The following is a 21,410-nucleotide window of genomic DNA, read 5'->3' as shown; positions in this document are numbered from 1 at the left end:
ATTATACTATTTATGAAATTGTAACATATGAAATAAAATCTTATACCCCGATGTCACATTTATCCGAGCATTTTCTCTAATAAAGACTAAGTCTCTCCATCTCCAGCATGGAACTCATCATATGCTGGCTCACCTGAAACAAAATGACATTCAACCCAAACACAAACACACACTGGGAATAAATTATCACATTCGTGTATAATAAAACACTAGAGCATGTGAAACATATAATACTTAGGGTTGAATTTACATAAACAACATCACTTCACAAAATCACACACATTATTCACACTTATTCAAGTTCACACACTCCAAAAAATAACACCAAAACCTCAATCGTTTACTCGATAAAAGTCAAACACAAGCATTATACAACAGATACACTAGACTCAAGCCTACATGCAATGTGGTATCATTTTCAGTGAAAAATCTCGTCGGGCGCTTAGAAGTACATGACAAGACATGCCTCACAATGGGTAAGTCACGTCACTCTCACTTAGTAAAATCATAGGGAGATCAGTTATGGTCACTCTATTTTGCGAGAATGTTTCAACCATGTGGGATCGGCACAGGCTTAAAAGGAGCACTCAAACAAAATGTATTTGCTCCCAAGGCATAGACTCCAAAGAGTCCATCAGGGTCTCTCCCTCCTGATTTAGGTCCAACCCATAAATCATTTTAACACGCTGACTCTACCTATGAACTATGCAATACATACAATCATTTCAAAATTTCAATTATTTTCAAAATCGTTTTAACTCATCACGCTTCCAATGATCGTCGGATTCTCACAATGGAGCCCATCACAAAACTCATCATGCATGAACTCGTCGCTCTTAAAGAGTTTTACAGTTATGTGACTACACAGTTCATAGCTCACAATTCATTGCTTACTTCACTTATTCTCATATATCATATTATACATTCATAGCAATGTTTACAAGACACAACCCATATATATATACATCGACTCGAATAATTTTCAATATCATATCATAGCAAAACTATAACATCTTCAATGTCAATTAATTAGTAACAAATATACTTAACAAATAGATAAACATGTATATAATAAAATATATCTAACTTCAAAGCTTGTAAATATATTTATATGTAACAAATATATATAACACGTCACTATACAAAATACATGTATCCAACATATCATTAGATAAACATATTTAAATAATAACAATAATTAATAAACGCATTATATATATATATATATATATATATATATATATATATATATATATATATTAATGTAGATAATAAACATGTTCCATGATAATTCACGTGTGCAAAAGAAAAACAAAAGCTTGTGAAATAAAAGGATCGATATATGTACATATATACAGTGCAGGAAATTTTAGAAAGAAAAAAAAAGATTAAAAGGCCAATATATCAGGTGCAAAGAAAGTACTGTCACATAATTTTCAAGCGTTCACTCTATAAAATGCAGAAAATTGAGTATTCATGACAAAAAGATATATGTAAATTTAAAAATCAAAAGGATTTGAAAAGAGAAAAAATAAAAATTCTACTTAGATTTATACAAACAAGAGAAACTCTGTCAATTCACACTAATTAGGAAAAGTCTCAATTTTCAGGATTCACACTCAACACAAGAACTTATTAATTTCACAACAATTTTGAATTAGGACACCAATTGGTCCATCAAACACAATCAATTTGTGATTAAAAACATAAGAACAAAATTGAATTTCATAAAACTACCCAAAAATTAATCCTCTAGGGATTCCTGTTCATTATAATCTCAAGTGTGAGTAATTCATTTCTTACCTCGATGTAGTTACTCAAGCATTCTCCGTTACCAATTGTGACATTTCTGGTGCTCTACAGAGATCCTCCGATTGCTGTTAGAGTTCCTGAGAGAGTCAGAGGAGAAAGAACAGGAATGTTTTGTAAGACTGGACTAAAAGTTTCTTTATTTATAGTGAGAAATATGATGACCTAATTCTTATTCTTTTATTTATTTATTTAATAAAAAAAGCAAAGGAAGGGGCTGTTTACATTGACGAATAGATTCAAATCAAAATGTAGTCTTAACAGACCCCCCTACAGAGGCCCCTATACAAAGCAATAAACTTCAATTTAGCACCAATCTCCAATCGTTTCATTGGGCTTCAGCTGTTGTTTCAAATCCTTCCCTCATCCATCTTAGTTATAACTCCTCATCATCCATATAAAGCACGAAGCACTATTCCGGCAAAATGAGAACAATCTTAAGCAGTAGCTGAATTGCAGAAGATTTATGCTCAACAATTTGACCATCAAGTTCCTTCTCTTCCTCTTTTGGCTCAATATATTTAGTTATTATCTTTTTTTATTCCATCCATAGTTTATCCATAACTTTATTTGATAAGTGAACATAATAGCTTTGTTATCCTGACTCTTGTTTTACTTAAAAGTAATAATTGACCAAAACAAAGGTAACAAAAAACAGAATAGGGAGTATTTTTTTATCCTAATTGTAGTATACCCTATAATTTTAAAAATATATTACATCCAATGCCTCTGTCATATTATATTGAAGTGCTTGATTTAGATTTGCCTCTTGGTTCCATAACTAGGGAAATTTCAACGAAATTGATTCTATAATAGTAATATTATACTTGATCTGACTATCATGTTGGTTATCAATGTCTATGAATCTCCAAGCTACAGAAATTAAACCAAATGGAAGGGCCAACAAGTGATTCACTGAGTCAACAACAATGTTTGGAGACAAAATTGACCGAGATGCTTCAAGATGTGGAACCTCCAGCAATGTATGGACTTGATAAGCAATGCATTTATAGAGTACCACAAACATTCGTGAAACTAATCCGAAAGCCTATACACCTCTATTTGTTTCCACTGGCCCTTTTCACAATGGTAAGGAAAAAAACAATTTTGATTCAATGGAAGAGCTTAAACTAAAATATCTCAAGGCATTTCTAAATCGAACCCAGCTACCTATGGCAGATTTTGTTGTCACACTTCAAGCGTCGGAAGAAAAAATTCGAAGTTGTTATGGAGAACGTATTAAATGTAATAGCGACGATTTCTTAAAGATGATTTTAGTTGACGCTTGCTTCATAATTGAGCATTTTTTGAGATGGCATAGATTCGAAGACTGGCAGGGAAAGGACCCTTTGTTGATAAAACCATGGATGAGTTGGGATATTAGGAAGGAGTTGGTACTACTAGAAAATCAGCTTCCTTTCTTTGTTCTTGAACAGCTTTACAACCTCACTGGTATGAATCGGGAATTTCCCTCCTTTCTTCAGATTTCTTTCAACTGTTTGAAGCATGTGGGTTTGGGATATGTAACAAGGTGTCCCAACAGAGTCCCCAAAGCACTTCACCGATCTTTTGAGAACTTGAATAATATTGTCATCAAAATTTGATCTTTAGAGCAGAAGAAGAATGCAAAGAAATCAAACATGTATACAGTGCCTGCTGTGAAAATAGATAATAAAAACAGAAACTACTATATTTTTAGGCACGTAAAAGGCAGGAACTAAAACAATTAAATTATAATACTATCTTTACTACAGAAAAAATCTTATCTAATACAAAAACGAGAGCCATTTAGTTCCTATACGGTACAATATGGCCCACAATCAACTTCACAAACCCGATTCTTTATTATTTGAAGACGAATTTTTCCCCCTAAACCCCACAACATTGAGTTTAGAATTCGTAGATTTGGTGGCACTGACCATTTTACTTGATTGCCTCTTCTCTGTAGAAGCTTTTCTTAAGCTATTTGCACTAGAAGATTTTCCAGATTTTGAAACTTGAATCCCTTTCTTCATAGATTTGACTGGTGACCCTTTACCAGATTTCATACCTGATCCATTATTCCCAGAACCAAAACGACTACCAGATTTGCCCATAACTTTTGAAACTTTAACCAATCTTTTGCTCTTTCCCTTCTCAGTGCTTTGATTTTGGGTCCTTGCAATGTCCCTTCGGACACTTTCTTTTGTGATAGCCTCCAAACTCTCATTCTTCCTTAATGCGTCCTCTATTTTGCTGGCCAAGTCCAAGTCCTTTTTAGCAACTAAACTTGTTACCTTCCCTGCAAGAGAAAAGAGCATTTTAGTTCTTCCTAATACAACTACAAATTTGTAACAGTCACGGTGGCAATGTCCAATATGCGGCAATAAGCTAAGACATGGTGACTCAGACATAAGACGGCATGGATTTGGTATGACAGTAGAAACCTTGTATATCCCAAAATGACATTTTTTTTATCAAAGTGACACACCAAACTTTTATAAGCAATATCATGGTGACCATAATTTGAATAAAAGTTTGGTTTCATAGAGTATATGCAAGAACATTGATTGCAGCTTCCATTTTTACAAAAATATAAAGAAAACAAATACAACTTTTAGAAGAGCGGGATTATCCATTTGGTTAAACTGATAAACATGATATATGCTTGTTACCTTTTGCACCCATACGAGCAGTTCTACCAGTGCGATGAAGGTAGTCAATCTAAAATAGAAAGGGAAAGGAATATTTTTTAACCAAATAATATCAAGAAAGGTAGAAAGAAGGAAGAGATACTTAGTGACCCAATAGGCCACTAAATAAATTAATAGATATGATGCTCACGGAATTCAAGGGGAAGTCAAACATGACAACATGATCTACATCCAAGTCTAGACCCCTAGCAGCCAAGTCCGTGCAAACCAATGTAGGACAATCATCACCATCACTCTTGAACTTTCTGAGATTTTCAACCCTGAATTCAAGAAGCAATACAAATAAGTTGGCATAACAGGAAACAGAGCATCAGAGAAGCACTGGCTTAAATGGCATTGTAGGCTCAAAAGCTGCCATATGCAATTTTAATGTATATAAAAACCATTTCCTTTCAGTGAGACCTCCAATGTTTTTCCCATTCTTCCTGTATTTTCTTTGTTCATTAATCTTTAGATAAGACATTATCTATTATTTATTACAAAAATCTTCCTGTGCAGACTTTAGACATGACATTTTGTGAACTAGTATTCACTCATATGAGCGACCACGAGAATATGAGATGCAGTGTCAGCATCTAAATGTGTGTTTAAGTCTTGGTAGTTACAGACAAGGAAGTTTAATTCAGTAGTCAACAACAAATTAGCATGATTCATCAACCTGAGTATCAGGCAAGTCACAATTACCCTAAAGTAACAAGCTATTCGAGATGATTAGTAAAATTTTCCTGGTTAAGTTAGCAGTTATTTGAAGTGTTCCCAAAGCAGAGGGTATTGTAGTCTTCTAATTGACTAATTTGTCATAGTTGTAGCATAAAAAAAGGTGTCAAGTCAGTGTTATATACCACATTTATTGGAAGTCTCATTTGTAAAATAAATTTTACGTTTTTGACTATCTATTACCTCTTTTGCATGGATTGGATTTATTTAAAGTGGCGAGATGCACCAACCAGTGGCGGAGCTTGAACAAAAAATTTGGGGGCCTATATAAAATTTTATTGAGTAAATTAAATATGTAATGTCATATTATATATCTAAATTTTAAGTTGCAATATAAACACAAATGATAAGCAAATAACATTGAGGTAAATAATTAGAAATTACCATATGTAGTGTTTGGATAAGGGATTTTAAAATTTTAAAGAATTCAAAATCTAAGTGAATAAATTATTTTAACTATATTCCTTTCATTTTTAAAATATTATTTCGATATAACAATTTAATTGCTTAATTAAACTGTTTATACATTTTAATATCTAATTAATAAAATTTACATAGAAGATGAAAGAGAATATGTTTGTGTGAATGTATCAGAAGCTTTTCTATTGCTCTTTTTGTTAATAAAATTACCTATATATATATAAGTCACTGCAACATATATATACTGTATAAAACAATAAAATCCCTCTAGCAGCCTCCAAGTCCGAGCAACCAAAAACATGCAGTGACCAAAACTAACTGAAAAGCATACATTGCAACTGTACCGTGTGTTATATTACGTAGAGTAGAAATTATATAATTAAATTTTCTTTAACACTTTAAATATATGTTATAATTATGTATATATGTAAACTTGAAAAAAGTTTGGGGGGGCCATGGCTCCCCCCTGTCATAAGCAAGCTCCGCCACTGGTACCACCACCGATTTGAAAAGTACTTCCTTGCAAACTTTAACCCAGTTCAAAATAATCAACTTTAGATGCACCCTTTCTCACTCTACATATCACCTCACTTTAGAGTTTACGGGAGTCAAATCACCTCTCCATCTAATCCCTAAAATCACAAGTTATGATGTGCCTAATTTCACACCACAACAAAATAAAGGGGGAGAAGTAGATAAGAATATCAATTTAGCATATTACCTTTGCTCTGCTGGTACCTCCCCATGGTAGTTCACAGCAGAAATCTGATTTTCACCAAGAAAATGATCCACAGCACGACTTGAATCCAATGTATTGCAGAAAACCATCACCCTATTCCCTTTTGCTAGGCTTGGCTCTAGTACCTACCATCACGTGATCACAAAACACACAATGAAAACCCAGTGAATGAACAAAACATTCAAGCCAACCAGTACACTGATAGGAATAAGCAAATGAAGACTAAGCTGCCAAAGTCATCCATCCTGGCTCACTTGGGTTGACCCACCACGAGTTAGCCAAAACGTGAAGCAACCCAACTGGCTCACTTTTAGGTGAGCCAAGAAATAACTAACCCAGCTCGACCTACAACAGGTTGGAGGGTTATACTGGTTGACTCACCTAAAATTAAAAAATATAGAAAAACTGAGAAAAAAAAATACAAAAACAGAACACAATTCCAGTAATACAAAGTTACAACAATGCAATACAAGTTGTCACATGACGGCTATGGCGGCGCCATAACGGCATTACGAAGGTGTAACAGCTGCCTCCACAATCCGTTAGGTGCTATTCTAGCTCATATAACGGCATCTGCCATTTGGGCTATGGCGCCCGCCATGACCGCAATGTCGTGCTGGTTCATGGCGGGCATAGCAGATGTGGTGGGTTTTCTGTTTTTTTTTTCAAAATTTTTGGGCACAGGTTGGCCCATTAGAAACAACCTGGCCCGAAACACAACTGTTACTCTTAGTTGAACCCTTCCGTCTACGAATAAGAATTTTTTCTCACACTCACTCGAACCCTAGCTGCACAAAACCTTCCCTATGTGCGAACCCTCTGGCGACCCACTCTGTCCGGTGACCCTCTCTACTCTGACATACTCTGGTTTTATCTTTCATTTTTTCTTCTTTCTTATTTTCCTGAACTGTTTTTCTCTCCTTTTCTCCTCTTTTCAAATGTTCTTCACTCTGTTTATTATGTTTGTTTATGTTGGTACTGAAATCCCCTTTTTCAGAATTGTCCTCTGCTCTGTTTTTTCAATCTCATTTTTAATTCTGTTTTTTCAGAATTACTATTTGTTTGTTGTCCTGAAGTTTTCTTACAAAACCTTATTCCAATTATTTTTCAGTTATAGGATAATGCCAGGGACATGGACAACCAGTCAATACCAAAGCAATGATTTTTTTAATATATATATATATATATATATATATATATAGATGCCATCTTTGCTGTTTTTGTTCTGGTTTTTATATATTTAAATTTTTTTTTGTCCACCATAGACCGCCACACCATCCGCCATTTTGAAATGGCTCTTAAAGGTGTTCACCGCTATCCGCCATAAAACGCTATTTAACAAGTATTAAAATTTCAAAGTTAAAAATTCCAAATTCCAAACAAGTACAAGATTAAAAAAGAAACACCCAGGTTGAACCCATGTGAGGCATGAACTAAGTGAGCTTAGCCAAATTGACCTACAGTCTTGGCGAGTCAATTTTTTACAAATCCGACTTGGCTTGAACCCATGGGGAGCTTCATTGACCAGGTTGTGGCTCATTTTGACAGCTCAAACTATGATTTGAAAAACATGGCTATAGTTTCCATTATAAAACAGAAAAAGCTGATGAAAATATTGAATGTGAACAGAAAATAACAGAAAAACTGTAAATAAAGTACATGCTTCCTCGTATGCAAAAAAAAAAAAAAAAAATTTGCATTTTTCTTATAAAGCAGTCCAATCACTAAGCATCATGATTTGGACACCCTTACCAAAGGGAAACATTAAGTGGAAACACAAATAAAAATGGAAAATGCAATTGTAGAATATTGAATATGTTAAAGATTTGGCCATACAAGCACTCATCACTGGTTCCAATATAAAATATTTCAATCTCTGTTCTAAAACTTGTCAGTGAAAGGGCATACATCTATAAATTAGCAAGCATTACATATTTGGAGTCGCATCTCACCTTGTGCAAAGCCAAGTGTTTTTAGCACATAAAATATGCACCAAAAGGTGCATTTTTCTCCTATGCTTTAGAAGTTTTTATGTTTAGTTGTCGGTTGCTAGAAAATATGTTACATATTGTATTATATGAGATATAACATAATTAGCATCACATCCTAACACAAAACAACAACAACCTAGACTTATCTCATTAACTAAAGTGAAAGCAGAGCAGCTTGAGTGAGACTTAATCCCAAGATCAAACAATTCCAAAGAGACTTAGTGCCACTAGATCTACACATCTTAACACAACCTATAAATATCAACCATTGGTGAACATATGTAAGACAGATGCCAAAATACAGGAGTATACCTGAAGTAATGCTTCAAGCTTGTTCTCAGAACCTGCAAGTTTAATAAAATCATGACGAGCAGAAGAAATCTTTTTATGCAATGTTGACGTGCGCAGATGAACAATGCCTAGAAACTCCTCATCAATCAGATTTTGCACAGCCTGAAAGACTCAGAAGTCAACACTGGAAGTTCATTGTCAAAATTGATAATGAAAAATGTGTTACATTTATATGTAACAGAGATTGTCCAGAGTTCAGAAAAGTGAAAATGGACCACTGCACTACACATATATTAGGCCTCACATGTTATGGATAATCTTTTAAGCCATTAATATTTACTTCGCATGTAGCCAACAAGATTATGGTGCATACACACCTTTGTCATGGTTGCAGTTACCAAGATAGTCTGAAAACCTAGGCCATCAGGTTTTGAAGCACGATTTTTTAATGGGCCTATAAATTTGCGTATATCAGGACCAAAGCCCCGATCAAACATTGTGTCCGCCTCATCCAAAACCTGCAAAGCAAAGACCACCAGCAGTAAGTGAAGCTTGCAGCTCATTGTTGCCTATTAAAAACTGTTGATTGAGAGATACTCACCAAGTATTTGATGTCACCATATACCATATTTCCCTCCTCAATATGTTGAAGAACCCTGCCAGGGGTACCAACTACCACATCAATGGGGTTATTAAGTGAATCCTCCTGAGGCCTAAGCCGGCCACCACCACTTACCATGGTACACCTGAATCGTGCATGATGGCTTATCGATTTTGCAACTCGAAAAACCTATAAAGCCCACTTCATATTATTGTGTGTCATCCAACATAATAGAAGTGATCTCTATACCATGAGTAAAATGCATTTTACCTGCTCGGATAACTCCCTCGTAGGACACAGCACAACAGCTCGTGGACGCCTGGGCTTCAACAGTATTCCATTCAATTGTTCGTCCCGTCTTAACAACTACAGGTACAGCAACAAATTAACAGTCAATAGATGGCTAGACAAGTTTTCCTCAGCCAAAGTAAATATTAAATAACATATGAAACAAAAGTAATGAAGGGAACAAGTTCCCCAAAAACAAGTTTGTCCAATCTGTAAAACAACATTCCAAACATCAAACGATTAAATTTAACCATTTCCATAGATAGTGAAAGTATGAAGTACCTCACAAACACACAAAATGCAAAAAACGTAAATCACTCCCATATATGAGGCACATGTACAGAAAATGCAAGTTCCTGCTGTGAAATTAAAATTGCTCAGACCTAGAAAGTATGGATGCAACATGGGATATAAAGACGTGATACCACGCAGACACAAGAATATAGAGCAAATTTTAAAAATCATAATAAAAGACTACAATACAACGCGTAAAATTATCTTCCAACACAAATCTCAAAAGAGAAAAAAAGGTTTTAAAAATGAATGCGTCACTGTAAACATAACAAATACTACAATTTATCAAATTAATGTGACATTCTTATCTGCATTGGTATAAAAGTTTTTCCACCGTCAATCAATTAGATATCATCGTGGGTATAACTTTTAAGATAGTTATTAAAAAGATCAACAAGCATACCCTACACAGTGGTTTGTAACATGATAATGTATAAAACCTTACATTGTTAGTGCATACATTATTCATCCTAGAATTGTGTTTGTTTTAAGGTATCAAAAATTATTCTCGAGAAAGTGAACTAGGAAATAGCACATTCTTATGTTTGGTACAAGTTTTGGAAAAAAAAAATTCACACGTATTTTGATTGTTGATTATAAAGAATATAAAATTGTTGGGGCACGTTGCCCCTTCAATTCACAATATATATATATATATATATATTTGTCTTACTTCTTATTCCCATGGTGAAAGGTGTGTATCTTAGATTCTCATAGAAATGAAAGTTGCTTTCTACTATAACTACTCATCCTCACTTCATTTCATTCTTCTACTCTTTTTTTTTCAATTTTTTAATTTAATAAAATTTATTTATTTTTCTTTAATTATTAAATGTCAACCAAAGAATAATATTCCTAAACATCAATGCAATGGTATACCTTGAAAACAAACTCCTCATACAAGTTTAAAAAAAAAAAAACATATATCAACATTTATCTAGGAGTATTGCAAGTGTCTGATCCATTACGTGTATGAAATGGACAGGTTACTTACTATCTTAAAACTTTCTCAGCCCACACAATTCATGATAAGAAGCACAAAAACGGAAGAAAAAAAAATTCATTTTTATTTTTCAAAACGAATGCAGAAAAAAGCACACCTGAGCAAGGGGAAGCAAGTAAGCGAGGGTTTTGCCAGAGCCAGTGTGCGACCCCAAAACGACGCTCTTCTCTTCCAAAACGGCAGGGATGCCAATGCTCTGTATCTCAGTGGGAACTTCAATTCCCATTTCCCTAACAGCCCCCATGACCTCCTCACTCAGTCCCAGCTCCTCGAAGCTCGCAACCGCCTTCTTCTTCTCCTTCGCTTCGGCGGCGGCGGCGGCGGCTGCGGCTGCGGCGGCGACCTTCTCCTTCTTCCTCGGTTCGGGGGCGGCCTTCGCGGCGTCACGGAGGTGTCGGGACCGGAGCCTCTCGAGGAGTATTGAGTGCTTCGCGTCGGCAGCTTCCGGCGCGGCGGCGGAGACGGAGCAGAGAGGGCGGAAGCGGCGGAAGAGGGGGAGGGGTTTGGGGAGTGGGACGCGCTTGGGGATGAGAGAGAGGCGCGTGAGGGAAGAGGAGGAAGAGAGGGAGAGGGTGAAGAGGGTTCTGCCTGTTGCTCCCGCCATGGATGGGGTGTTTGGGAGGTTTAGGTTGAGATAACAGAGTGGGGTTTTTAGAAGAAGCATTGTTGATACTTTTTGAAGGATCAAGAATGGTTTTGCAAGCCAGGATATAGCAAATTAATTTTAACGAGTATTTTTTAATTTTTATGTAATTCAAAATTAGAATAAATAAATATTATTAATATATAAATTATATATAATAAAAATAATAATAAATATTTTTAAAGATGTAAATTATATTTTAAATTTATAATGATTAATTTAAATTGTTATGCATAGTTGTTTTGAAGTATTAATAATTTCTATGAAAAAATTATTGAAATTCAGTTTATAAATAAAAAATAGGATTAGATAGATCAAAAGGAATGTGTACTTAAAAAAAATTAAAGGTACAAATAAAAAGATGGCACTGTTAAATGTATCACTGAAAAAGAGAAAAAATATATTTTAAGGAAATTTAATTGAGATAATGTGAAGAATGATAGCTTCAGTCTTAAAGTTATTGATTCATATTTAAATTATTGGATTATATTTGAGAAAAAATTGTAAACTTTTATTACAAAAAAGTACTTCTTATGTTTAAATTTTACATAAAAGTGCAGTAAAAAATTACATAAAAAGTAATGAAAATAAAAAAAATACTTTTCCAGTTTTTATATAATTTTTTAAAAGTAGTATATAAAGTAGTATTATTGTAATTATTTATGGAAATAAAGATAAAAACATATTTCCGACTTCAAAAACATATTATTATTATTATTATTATTATTATTATTATTATTATTATTATTATTATTATTATTATGCCAAAAATATTCCCTGTCTCCCCGACAAGTGACAATTACCATAGCTAGGATATCTCAAAAAAAGAAAACAGCTAGGATCTATTTAAACAATTTTTTCCACAAACACAATGGAAGAAAAAAAAATCTATTAAGTTAAGATTCACTTAAACATAAGTTAAAAATAAGCTTTGGAAAAAGCTACTAAAGAGTTTTTACCAAGTAGTTTATGCACAAACTAATTTTAACTCAATAAAAGATTTTTTTTTTCTTATTTTTTTTCATGTCAAACGTACCCTTTGTGGCAAAGTGCATATTTTCCAAACTATTGGTGTATTTGTTGCGAGATTTGATTATTAACATTAGTTTCATATCAAAATAACAAAAACAGACATTGAAATTTGTTATCGTAAACAAACAAAAAAACAAAAAAACATAGTTTATTAGTTAAATTGAGTGATCTTATCGAACACGACTAAAGCTAACATTATTTTGTTTTACTAATAGCATTTCCCATGTATTGTCCTAATATATAAAATATAAGCTGTATAGAAATAGTGGATTCAAAAAAATGCTTACAAATATATTTTTTACAAATAAAGTTTGATAGAAATAGATAATAAGGAATTGAAAGACTGAGAGTAAGAATAAATATTAAAACTACTAATAGAAAGGATTTAATTTTGTAATAATTGTTATGAAAATTGAATATCTAATTAAAAGTGATAAACAAGACTAGGGATGATTATGGGTTAGGTCCATCATATCAACCCAATTCGAACCAAACCTAAAAAAATGAGGCAGGTCGGTCTAGTAAATTATGCTTCCTTTTATCGGATTACTGTAGACAAGACACCCCCTATGTTAGGTTTACACATCCTTGAAGTTGGTTGTACTCATCGTGTAGTTTGTCAGTTGTTTATCTTCCCTTCCATTTATCAAAAAAATAGAAACCAAAAAGAACTTAAATTTATGTATGGTGCCGTTACTTGAGGCAATTACCTGAGGTTAATTATCTGTTGGTATCTTGCTTCTCCACCCCACCTATACAAACCCATAGTTAATAGTTATGGACCTTAGTTGCTTACATTTAACCAGTTCGTCATTATGCAATTCCAAGTTCATCTCTAAACAATAAACTGAACTGCACCAGTTACACCTCACATGACCCCAATCGAATGTCCAAAATAATCATAATTTGAACGAAAAAATTTATCTAAAAATTAAATTGTTAAAGTAGTAGATAGTAGATATATGATATGATGCTGTAAAAAAACAAAAACGATATATGATATGATCCGTCTTCAAATGTATCTGTATTAAAAGTTTGTTTATTTATTTTGCCTGCTTAAAATACTATCATATGATTGAGTTTAATATCCGTATACGCTTCGTTTTATATTATTTGGACCATTTCTGTTGCTATATCCCCTGAAGTTGTTGGCTCACTTCACTTGCCTCAAAGAAGCCGAATCTGTGATTCAGATTCCACTCAAGTCTTTCTTTCTTTTAGCTCTGGCTCTAGTGGAAAATAAAAAAGATAGCGAGTGCCCAGGTGGTTAATATTAACAGTCTCCACGGTGAGGCAGCCTAAAAGTCTAGGCTGCGAATTTATAGACCATTGCAGTCTCTCTCACAAGCCTTGCAGTAATATATAAAAAATTTCGTACCCCATTGCCCAGAGGCTCTTCGCTATGCGAAGGTATGGGGGAGGGATGTTGTACGCAGCCTTACCCTTGCATATGCAAAGAGGCTGTTTCCGGATTCGAACCCATGACCAACAAGTCACCAAGGCACAACTTTACCGCTGCACCATATGAAAATGAAAATTTGGTGTTGTGCAGTCAGGGTCTGGATGCCAAGGCAGGAATTGAGCACCTTAAAATGCAGCTGGTTAGAATCATTGCTTCCCCTTCTCAGCATCCATAATCAAACATTGATGTAGATACTGATTGTGAATCATCAAATACTCAAAAGCTAGCAGTTATATTTATTCTTCTTTTCCCCTATATCTCCCATCCTTTCCTCAAACAAATACCACCCATTATCCCATACATCACTCAATGTGTTTGGTTAAAGTGAGAGGGAAAATAAAAATAAAGAGACCAAGATACCCATTTTTCCATTCCCTTCAACATTCAAGAGATGTCAGAGCAGAGGAATACTTGAAGTTTCTTACTGTATGGGTATAATAATAAATTATTTATTTCCATTCCCTTACAAACCAAACAAGAAGTCCCTCTCCTTACACCCCTTCCCCTTCCCCTCCTCCCTCCCATCAGAACTCAAACTTGTGTGCTACAAAAAATTATTTGGCAACCACGTCTCAGCATCTTTCAAAATCTAGAAAGCATAAAAGTTGAATTTTTTTTCTAGCTTGATACATTAACACCATCCTCTGCCACATTTCATAAGTTAGTAGCTTGGATTGTTTTCATTTATCATTAAACATCAATGGTCCAACCTACCAACACATTCCATCGCAATAACTTCAGTGCATTTCACAAAATTAAAGACAAAAGAGTGCAAAATAATTGAGCCTTGGAATAGCAACAAATTGGGAAAATATAGTGGAAAATTGCACTGCACTCAAGAAACTTGAATATTGGGAACTCACTGGTCCAGCAAATGTGCATTCCATATTATAAGTGAAGCTGACTCCAACACATAAGAAACCTAAAATATGAGAAGTTGGATGTCATAACCATCGAACACAGATTCCACTCCCAACTTATTCACAACCCATAATAAATCAATGAATTACAATTTCAGAAGAGATCACATCAATAACCCTAACACTAAGGCTTTATAAACAGTGTGCAACTGCAATTGCAGCCCTAACATTAAGGTTTTCGGGATGTCCATGACTGGCATTGGGACCACAATTGTAATCGCACCATCTACATTTGTTTGTAATTTTCCGCAATATCAAAAGTTGCAACAAAACTTTGACCAATGCAAATGATTAAAAATATCAATTAAAAACCACATTAACCATATCTAATCAACCAAGACAAGAAAGAAACTCATCAAAATGCAAAATAAGACCATAACACTCTTGCAAAGCAAAGATAAACACGCCAAAGGCAATTGAACAAGTAAATCTAAACATTGATTCCACTTAAAGCAACCAAGTCTCTAACAAAACTTATTTCATCGTCTCACATTAATCTGTTTCTCGAGCAGTACCTATCTGGATCCGGAGAAAGTTTTCCGGCTCCTCCTGGTGCGTGCATTTGTATGAGTCCTCTGTCCGCGGCATGGCAAGCTATCAACATGTCTAATCCCTCGGTAGCACTGAATGCCCACCAACCTTCCCACATCTCTCTCAACACACTTTTTCTGAGAAAAACACACAAATACACATTACATACACATAACGAAACAAACAAGCCTATTTGAATAGTAAACTTCCCCCCAATCACGCATACGAGTAGAAAATAAGAAAGGTAAAACCAAACTAAAACCTATTTCATAAGTTAAAATCAAATTAGGTACCAAATCATTTCCGATGAGATACTTGGAGAGCAATTCACGAATGGAATAGAGTTCTCTCTTGCTAAGGTCCTTGACGAATTTGTTCTCGACGCCGAGCTCGGCGACGATGTGTTGCGCCTTGGAACGGCCTATTCCGTGGAGGTTCTGAAGAGCGTACACCAGACGCTTGTTGTCCGGGATCTCGCCTCCCACACCGCCTCCGATGTTTATGTTCTGCACGCGCACACCGTGAACCTGCAAAAAAAAATAAAAATTGTGAAGCTCTCTGGAATGTTCGAGAAAGAAAGCCCTAGGCGAAGGTGAATTGAGTTGAGGGAGGGAGAAATTACCGAAAGGTTTTGACGGAGGCGGAGAGTGACGTCGGAGAGGATTCGTGCGGAACCGAACATGGTGGAGTTGGAAGATTTGCAGATGCTACTTGCGAGCAATGTATGTAGGTTTTCCAACTTTGCGGTTTGTTCCTTTTTGGATGGTGAATTGGTGATGCCTCTATGGGAAGTGGGAGATGGAGCACCAAAAATTAAAGAATTAATTAACTATTTTTCTAAAATAAAACGAGAATTTAGTTGTTTTTGAAAAACAAAAATGTTTTACTTTTTCTCGTGTCTTTGTGCATATAGATAAACTTGTTTTATTTATATAATGGTTTCAAAGCTTTCTTTGAAAATTAACTGTAATTAAATTAGCTTATTCATAATATGTTTTGTTTTATATTATAAATTTAAGTTAATAATCGTAAAAATAAAAATACTTATTGATTTTTTTTTCTTATTTGGACACATTCTACTTTAAAATCATGTAATATTGTCTTAGTTTAAAAAGTTTTAAATTATTAATTTATTTTAATTTTTATTAACTCTTTTAAAATCTTAATTTTCTTAGATTAATTACCTTTAAATTTTAATATTAATTTTGTTGTCTTAAATTTCAATTATGTATACTCTTAAATTATCTTTTTAAATTTGGGTTTTTCCTCCATAATTATGAACTATTTATGCTTTTCAATTTTATTGTTACAATTCCAAATATTTTTCAACTTATATTTTTTATTTTTGCTTTAATTAAAAAAATACTCACAACCAAAAAAGTCTCAAGTCTCAACAAAGCAATAGTATGGCACTGAGGATTATCAACGATGAATTTACACACTCATGTATAGCAAAGAAGCTTAGACAATTCTCCTCGGTTCACTAACTTGTCCTGAAAGGTCTTATCTAGTTGGTTACACCCCTTTGACCATCCCAACCAAACCTGATTTCAGTTTATGCCCTTGTGCTATTTCATTATCAAGTAGCATCACTGTCCCAAAGATCAACTTCTGGAGGGGGTGGTGATGGTAAGCTTTTGGTCCCTGCAGCTGCAGTATTGCAGGCTGCTATATTGATTGCAATTGTTTGTGCTGTGCTCAATCTGGAGTGTCCCTCCCCTGTGCCAACAATTACTGAAACACTGAATCACCAAAGAGCTATCCTTTGTTATTTCTCCAACAAATCATATGCTTTTGCAGAAGGGTCTCACTTGCCCTCAAGGGATAAATAAAATTTATCTAAAGTCTAGATTTAGGCAGTAGATAATAAACAATTACAAAGTGGAAAATAGACATGAACAAAAAAAATTGAAATTTGAGTTACTCTTGCATCAAAAAATTAGTGTGGACTAGCTCTTCCAGTAGAAACATAAATTTCAAACCCATGTCAGTCTTTGTGATGTATTTCCAGCTAAATGTGAAGGAGAAAAGCACTAATCATTTTTTTTATCCGCCAGAATCGAAGACAAGTACTAGAGGGTTTACAACTACTCATACATCCTATTCAATCAATTAAACTAGACCCCCTTGGTACCAATCATATTATATAATGTCACATACTCACATATCCAATTCACTGGCCATATTGTTCCCTTCTTTCTCTTTCTCCCCTTCAAGAATCCCACCTGGCTTTTCAATCCAACTAAAACCAGACTGCTTATGGACATTTCTTTCTTTCATCACATTCCTTACATTCCCAACCTCTTCCCAGTCACCATCAGCAGCATAGATATTTGACAGTGTAACAAAGCTACCAGGTCCTTTTAACTTCATTCTCATTATTTCATCTGCCATCATTTTAGCCAGATCTCTTCTTCCATGGACTTTGCACCCATGTAGAAAAGCCCCAGCCATTGACTCTGTGACTTGTATTGGCAAGCCTTTGAAAAATTCATATGCTTCTTCCGTCCTTCCTGAACGGCACAAGATATCAACAACACAAGCATAATGCTGCATGCTTGCCTCGATCCCATAACATTGTTTCATTGATGAGAAGATCTCTAAACCTCTATGCACTGAACCACTATGGCTGCAAGCTGAAAGAACACATGTAAAAGTAACTTCATTCGGCCTCAGTCCTTCTTCCTGCATTTTATTGAACAGTGCCAAGGCGGAATCAACCATGCCACACTTCCCATAGCAATCAATCATTGCATTCCATGATGCAACATTCTTACATGGAATCTTGTCAAATACATTTCGAGCATCTTTCACACTCCCACACTTTGAATACATGTCAATAAGGGCACTAGCAATGAAAACATTCCCATCAAACCCCTTCCGGCATATAAATCCATGAATCTCTCTTCCCCATTTAACAAAACCTGCTGATCCACATGCAGGAAGCAGTGCAACAACAGTCACTTGATTTGGCTGAATCCTTGAAAGTATCATCTCCCAGAACATTTTAAACGCTTCCCTTACTTGATGATTCTGTACAAACCCAGAAATCAATGCATTCCATGCAACCACATCAGGAACAACACCTTCCCTTTTCATCCTCTCAAAGAAACCAAAGGCTTTCCTGCTATCACTCGACCGAGCATATGCTGCAATAATCGCATTCCATGTGAAATCATTTGGCTCCAGTCCTTCCAGCCTCATCCTCTCAAACAACATCAGCGCTTGCTCAATTTCCCCCACATTACAAAACCCACAAATCATTGATGTCCACGAGGCAACATCTCTCTCACGCATTCCATCAAACAAACGACGAGCATAAGAAATGCTCCCGCATTTGCCATACATATCTATGAGAGCATTGGCAACGGACACATCATTTTGAAAACCCATCTCACAAACCATGGCATGAACCTGTCTCCCCATGTTCACATCCATCAAGCCAACACATGCTTTAAGAACAATGGAAAAGGTGAAATTGTTGCCAGTGTGGCCAACCTCGCGCATCCAACGAAAGTACAACAATGCATCATCAAAGTGGCCATTGTAAGCCAACCCCAAAACCATCCAGTTGAATGCAAAAACATTTGGGTGTTCAATTTTTTTAAACAAGAGTTTTGCTGATTTCAGGTCAGCACAACTTGCATACATTCCAACAAGCTTTGAATGAAGAGACAAGATGTTCATGTTTGTTCCGCTAATGAGTAACGTGGCATGGACCTGCATGCCTGGCCTCAAGGCCTTTGCTTTCAGGCATTTTTGTAGGCACAAGGCAAATTCATATGGGGACCATCTCAATTGTGAAGAAAATGGCATAGTTTTCATTTTCCTATGATGTCAGTCTAGTGTTCATGCTCCCTCCGGAATCTTTTATAACATTCAATTAACTAATTCACTGGTATTAGCTAAATTAGTTAATTTAATAAATTTGTTTTTAAATTTATTTTTTTAAATTATCCGTAATATTATTGATATATACTCTTTTTTTAATATTTTATAAGTTTTATTTCTTTTAATCTCTTTCAACACTAATATATTTATTATTTTAATTTTTATTGGTTATGCATTTAAATAATCAAAGTAAAAGGTTTTCAAAATATTCTTTATACAAAACAAAAATTAGACTTTCAAAGATCCTATCACATTTATATATTTCACTCACTATTTATTGAATTAAGAAAAATGAGTATTTTTTGTGAAAAATAAATCCCTCAATCTCATCTTTATAAAACATTTTTCTTCCTCTAAACAGTCCTTAAATAAGAAAATTATATAAGTGATCTTTCAAGTATTAGAAATCATAATTAATCTTCAAAGTATTGAAAAAATCCATCAAATTAGTCTCTGTATCTTAGTTAAATATACATGTAAAGACCTATATTCTTTTGCAACAAAAATAATCTGAATATGAATAAATAATTAAATTCATTTTTAAAAGATAAAATATTTAAATTTAATCTCTGAATATATAAAAAGTATAATAAATTAATCATATCGTTAAATTTAAAAAGAGCATTTGATCTTTTAAGTTATAATTTTAAAGGATTGATAAAATTATAATTTTAATAAAAGTCTCTTTACATTGGTTCTAAACAAAATCAAGGTAAAAAGTACCTATAATCGGTTGAGCAAGGAGGCGGTTGTATTTGACCTTTCTACATCTTATTTGCATCGGTTGATTACAGAACCGATGCTGAAAGTTTCTTCCTCTCCATCAGCTAAGAAATAATATCTTCCTAATGGTATTAGTCAAATAGCATGAATAATGCCTAACCAATACACCTTTCTCATTGATGTCTTGCCAATTGTTATGTCAAGCACGCACATCACCGAATTCCAGTAACTTCTCTTTATTACACTTGTCAAGTTTTTCTTTTTCTACAGTGACAATATTTGAACTTTAGAACTTTTGGCAGACAAAGGACTTCAAGCAGAAAACCAAGAAACCAGAAAGGTTATAATTACCTCATTGTCACTGGCCCAGAAAACAAGAAAACCTTGGTATATTATTCTTGATCTGGACTACCTGCAAAAGAGTGAAAAAAGGGATTCACAGGAAAGAAAGCATCATCTCATTATGGAGCGGTGAGAACTTTGAAGTTAACACTTTTGGGTTTCATAATTTATTTACTTAGGACCTGACATGCAGCATCAAGATGCATGTTTTTCTTGCCTTTTTCTAATTATGACATGTTTTCAATATGTGATTTGTATTATGTTCTTGTCTGTTAAGATGTTCCTATTATATATAGAAGCAGTTCAGTTCTATCAGCTTCATTTTTCCATCTCTAGCGCATGAAGAACAATAAAACTAACAATATATATGTCCAAAGGATGGAAGAGAAAACAGAGATAAAAGCTTATGATAGTTAAGAAATTAACTTCCATGTAAAGTAGTTTCTTTTTTTCTTTTTAATGTTCCAAGGTTAGCTAAAGTAAAGGTATAAGATTAGACGTTTAATGAAAATTAGATTGAGTCGTGAGAAAGTGAGGCAACAGAATTAATTAGATGGTTTGACTTTTTGGTTTAATCTCAATCTGTCAATTCACATAGGAGGATTTCCTATCATCAGGGACCTTTCATACTATCATCAATGATCTGCGAAGTTCATTTGGTTCTTTAACAAACCTCGATAGATATTGTAAGTTTCATCATTTCATACACCTAACGTGTTTCCATCACTTGGTTCTTTAACAAACCTTGATAGACAGGACTTTAACAAACCATGTAGTGTGGTGCTTATTTGCATGTTCTTGCAAAATAACAGATTCTCCAGATCTATAGCGTGGTGTTTCATTTGGTTAGTTATTGCTGGTGTTTCATTTGCAAAATAACCTTGACAGATATTGTAAGTTTTCATCAGTTCACTACAAATTCAAACTCAGGTCAGAGGGGATTAATTCAGTTCAATTGACAATGTACATGGTGTCGAGCCCAACAACAATGGCGCATTAGCAGTTTAATTGGTTGTTGGA

General features: G+C 34.5%; 3 protein-coding genes across 3 annotated transcripts; all 3 read right to left on the bottom strand.

Annotated features, from left to right (window-relative positions):
• Positions 1–3,518: 3,518 nt before the first annotated feature.
• LOC100805709 (DEAD-box ATP-dependent RNA helicase 39) lies at positions 3,519–11,556 on the bottom strand. The gene is made up of 9 exons (XM_003518410.5): positions 10,944–11,556; positions 9,532–9,627; positions 9,262–9,450; positions 9,038–9,178; positions 8,682–8,822; positions 6,361–6,503; positions 4,633–4,762; positions 4,464–4,512; positions 3,519–4,090 (listed from the first exon to the last, which is right to left on the bottom strand). Exons 1-9 carry the CDS (start codon positions 11,508–11,510, stop codon positions 3,636–3,638), a joined length of 1,911 nt encoding a protein of 636 aa, XP_003518458.1. The 5' UTR covers positions 11,511–11,556; the 3' UTR covers positions 3,519–3,635.
• A 3,053-nt stretch (positions 11,557–14,609) lies between these two features.
• On the bottom strand, positions 14,610–16,230 carry RSP13 (ribosomal protein S13). Its single transcript, NM_001400384.1, has 4 exons — positions 16,057–16,230; positions 15,728–15,961; positions 15,419–15,571; positions 14,610–14,905 (listed from the first exon to the last, which is right to left on the bottom strand). Exons 1-3 carry the CDS (start codon positions 16,114–16,116, stop codon positions 15,419–15,421), a joined length of 447 nt encoding a protein of 148 aa, NP_001387313.1. The 5' UTR covers positions 16,117–16,230; the 3' UTR covers positions 14,610–14,905.
• A 1,364-nt stretch (positions 16,231–17,594) lies between these two features.
• Positions 17,595–19,121, bottom strand: LOC102669594 (pentatricopeptide repeat-containing protein At5g59600). The gene has a single exon (XM_014765648.2). The coding sequence runs from the start codon at positions 19,119–19,121 to the stop codon at positions 17,595–17,597; it is 1,527 nt and encodes a 508-aa protein (XP_014621134.2).
• Positions 19,122–21,410: the final 2,289 nt, after the last annotated feature.

Source organism: Glycine max, chromosome 2 (assembly GCF_000004515.6).
Source record: "Glycine max cultivar Williams 82 chromosome 2, Glycine_max_v4.0, whole genome shotgun sequence".
Classification (NCBI taxonomy): domain Eukaryota; kingdom Viridiplantae; phylum Streptophyta; class Magnoliopsida; order Fabales; family Fabaceae; genus Glycine; species Glycine max.
Note: the sequence above shows the minus strand (reverse complement) of the source record. Positions and strands in the feature narration are given on the sequence as shown.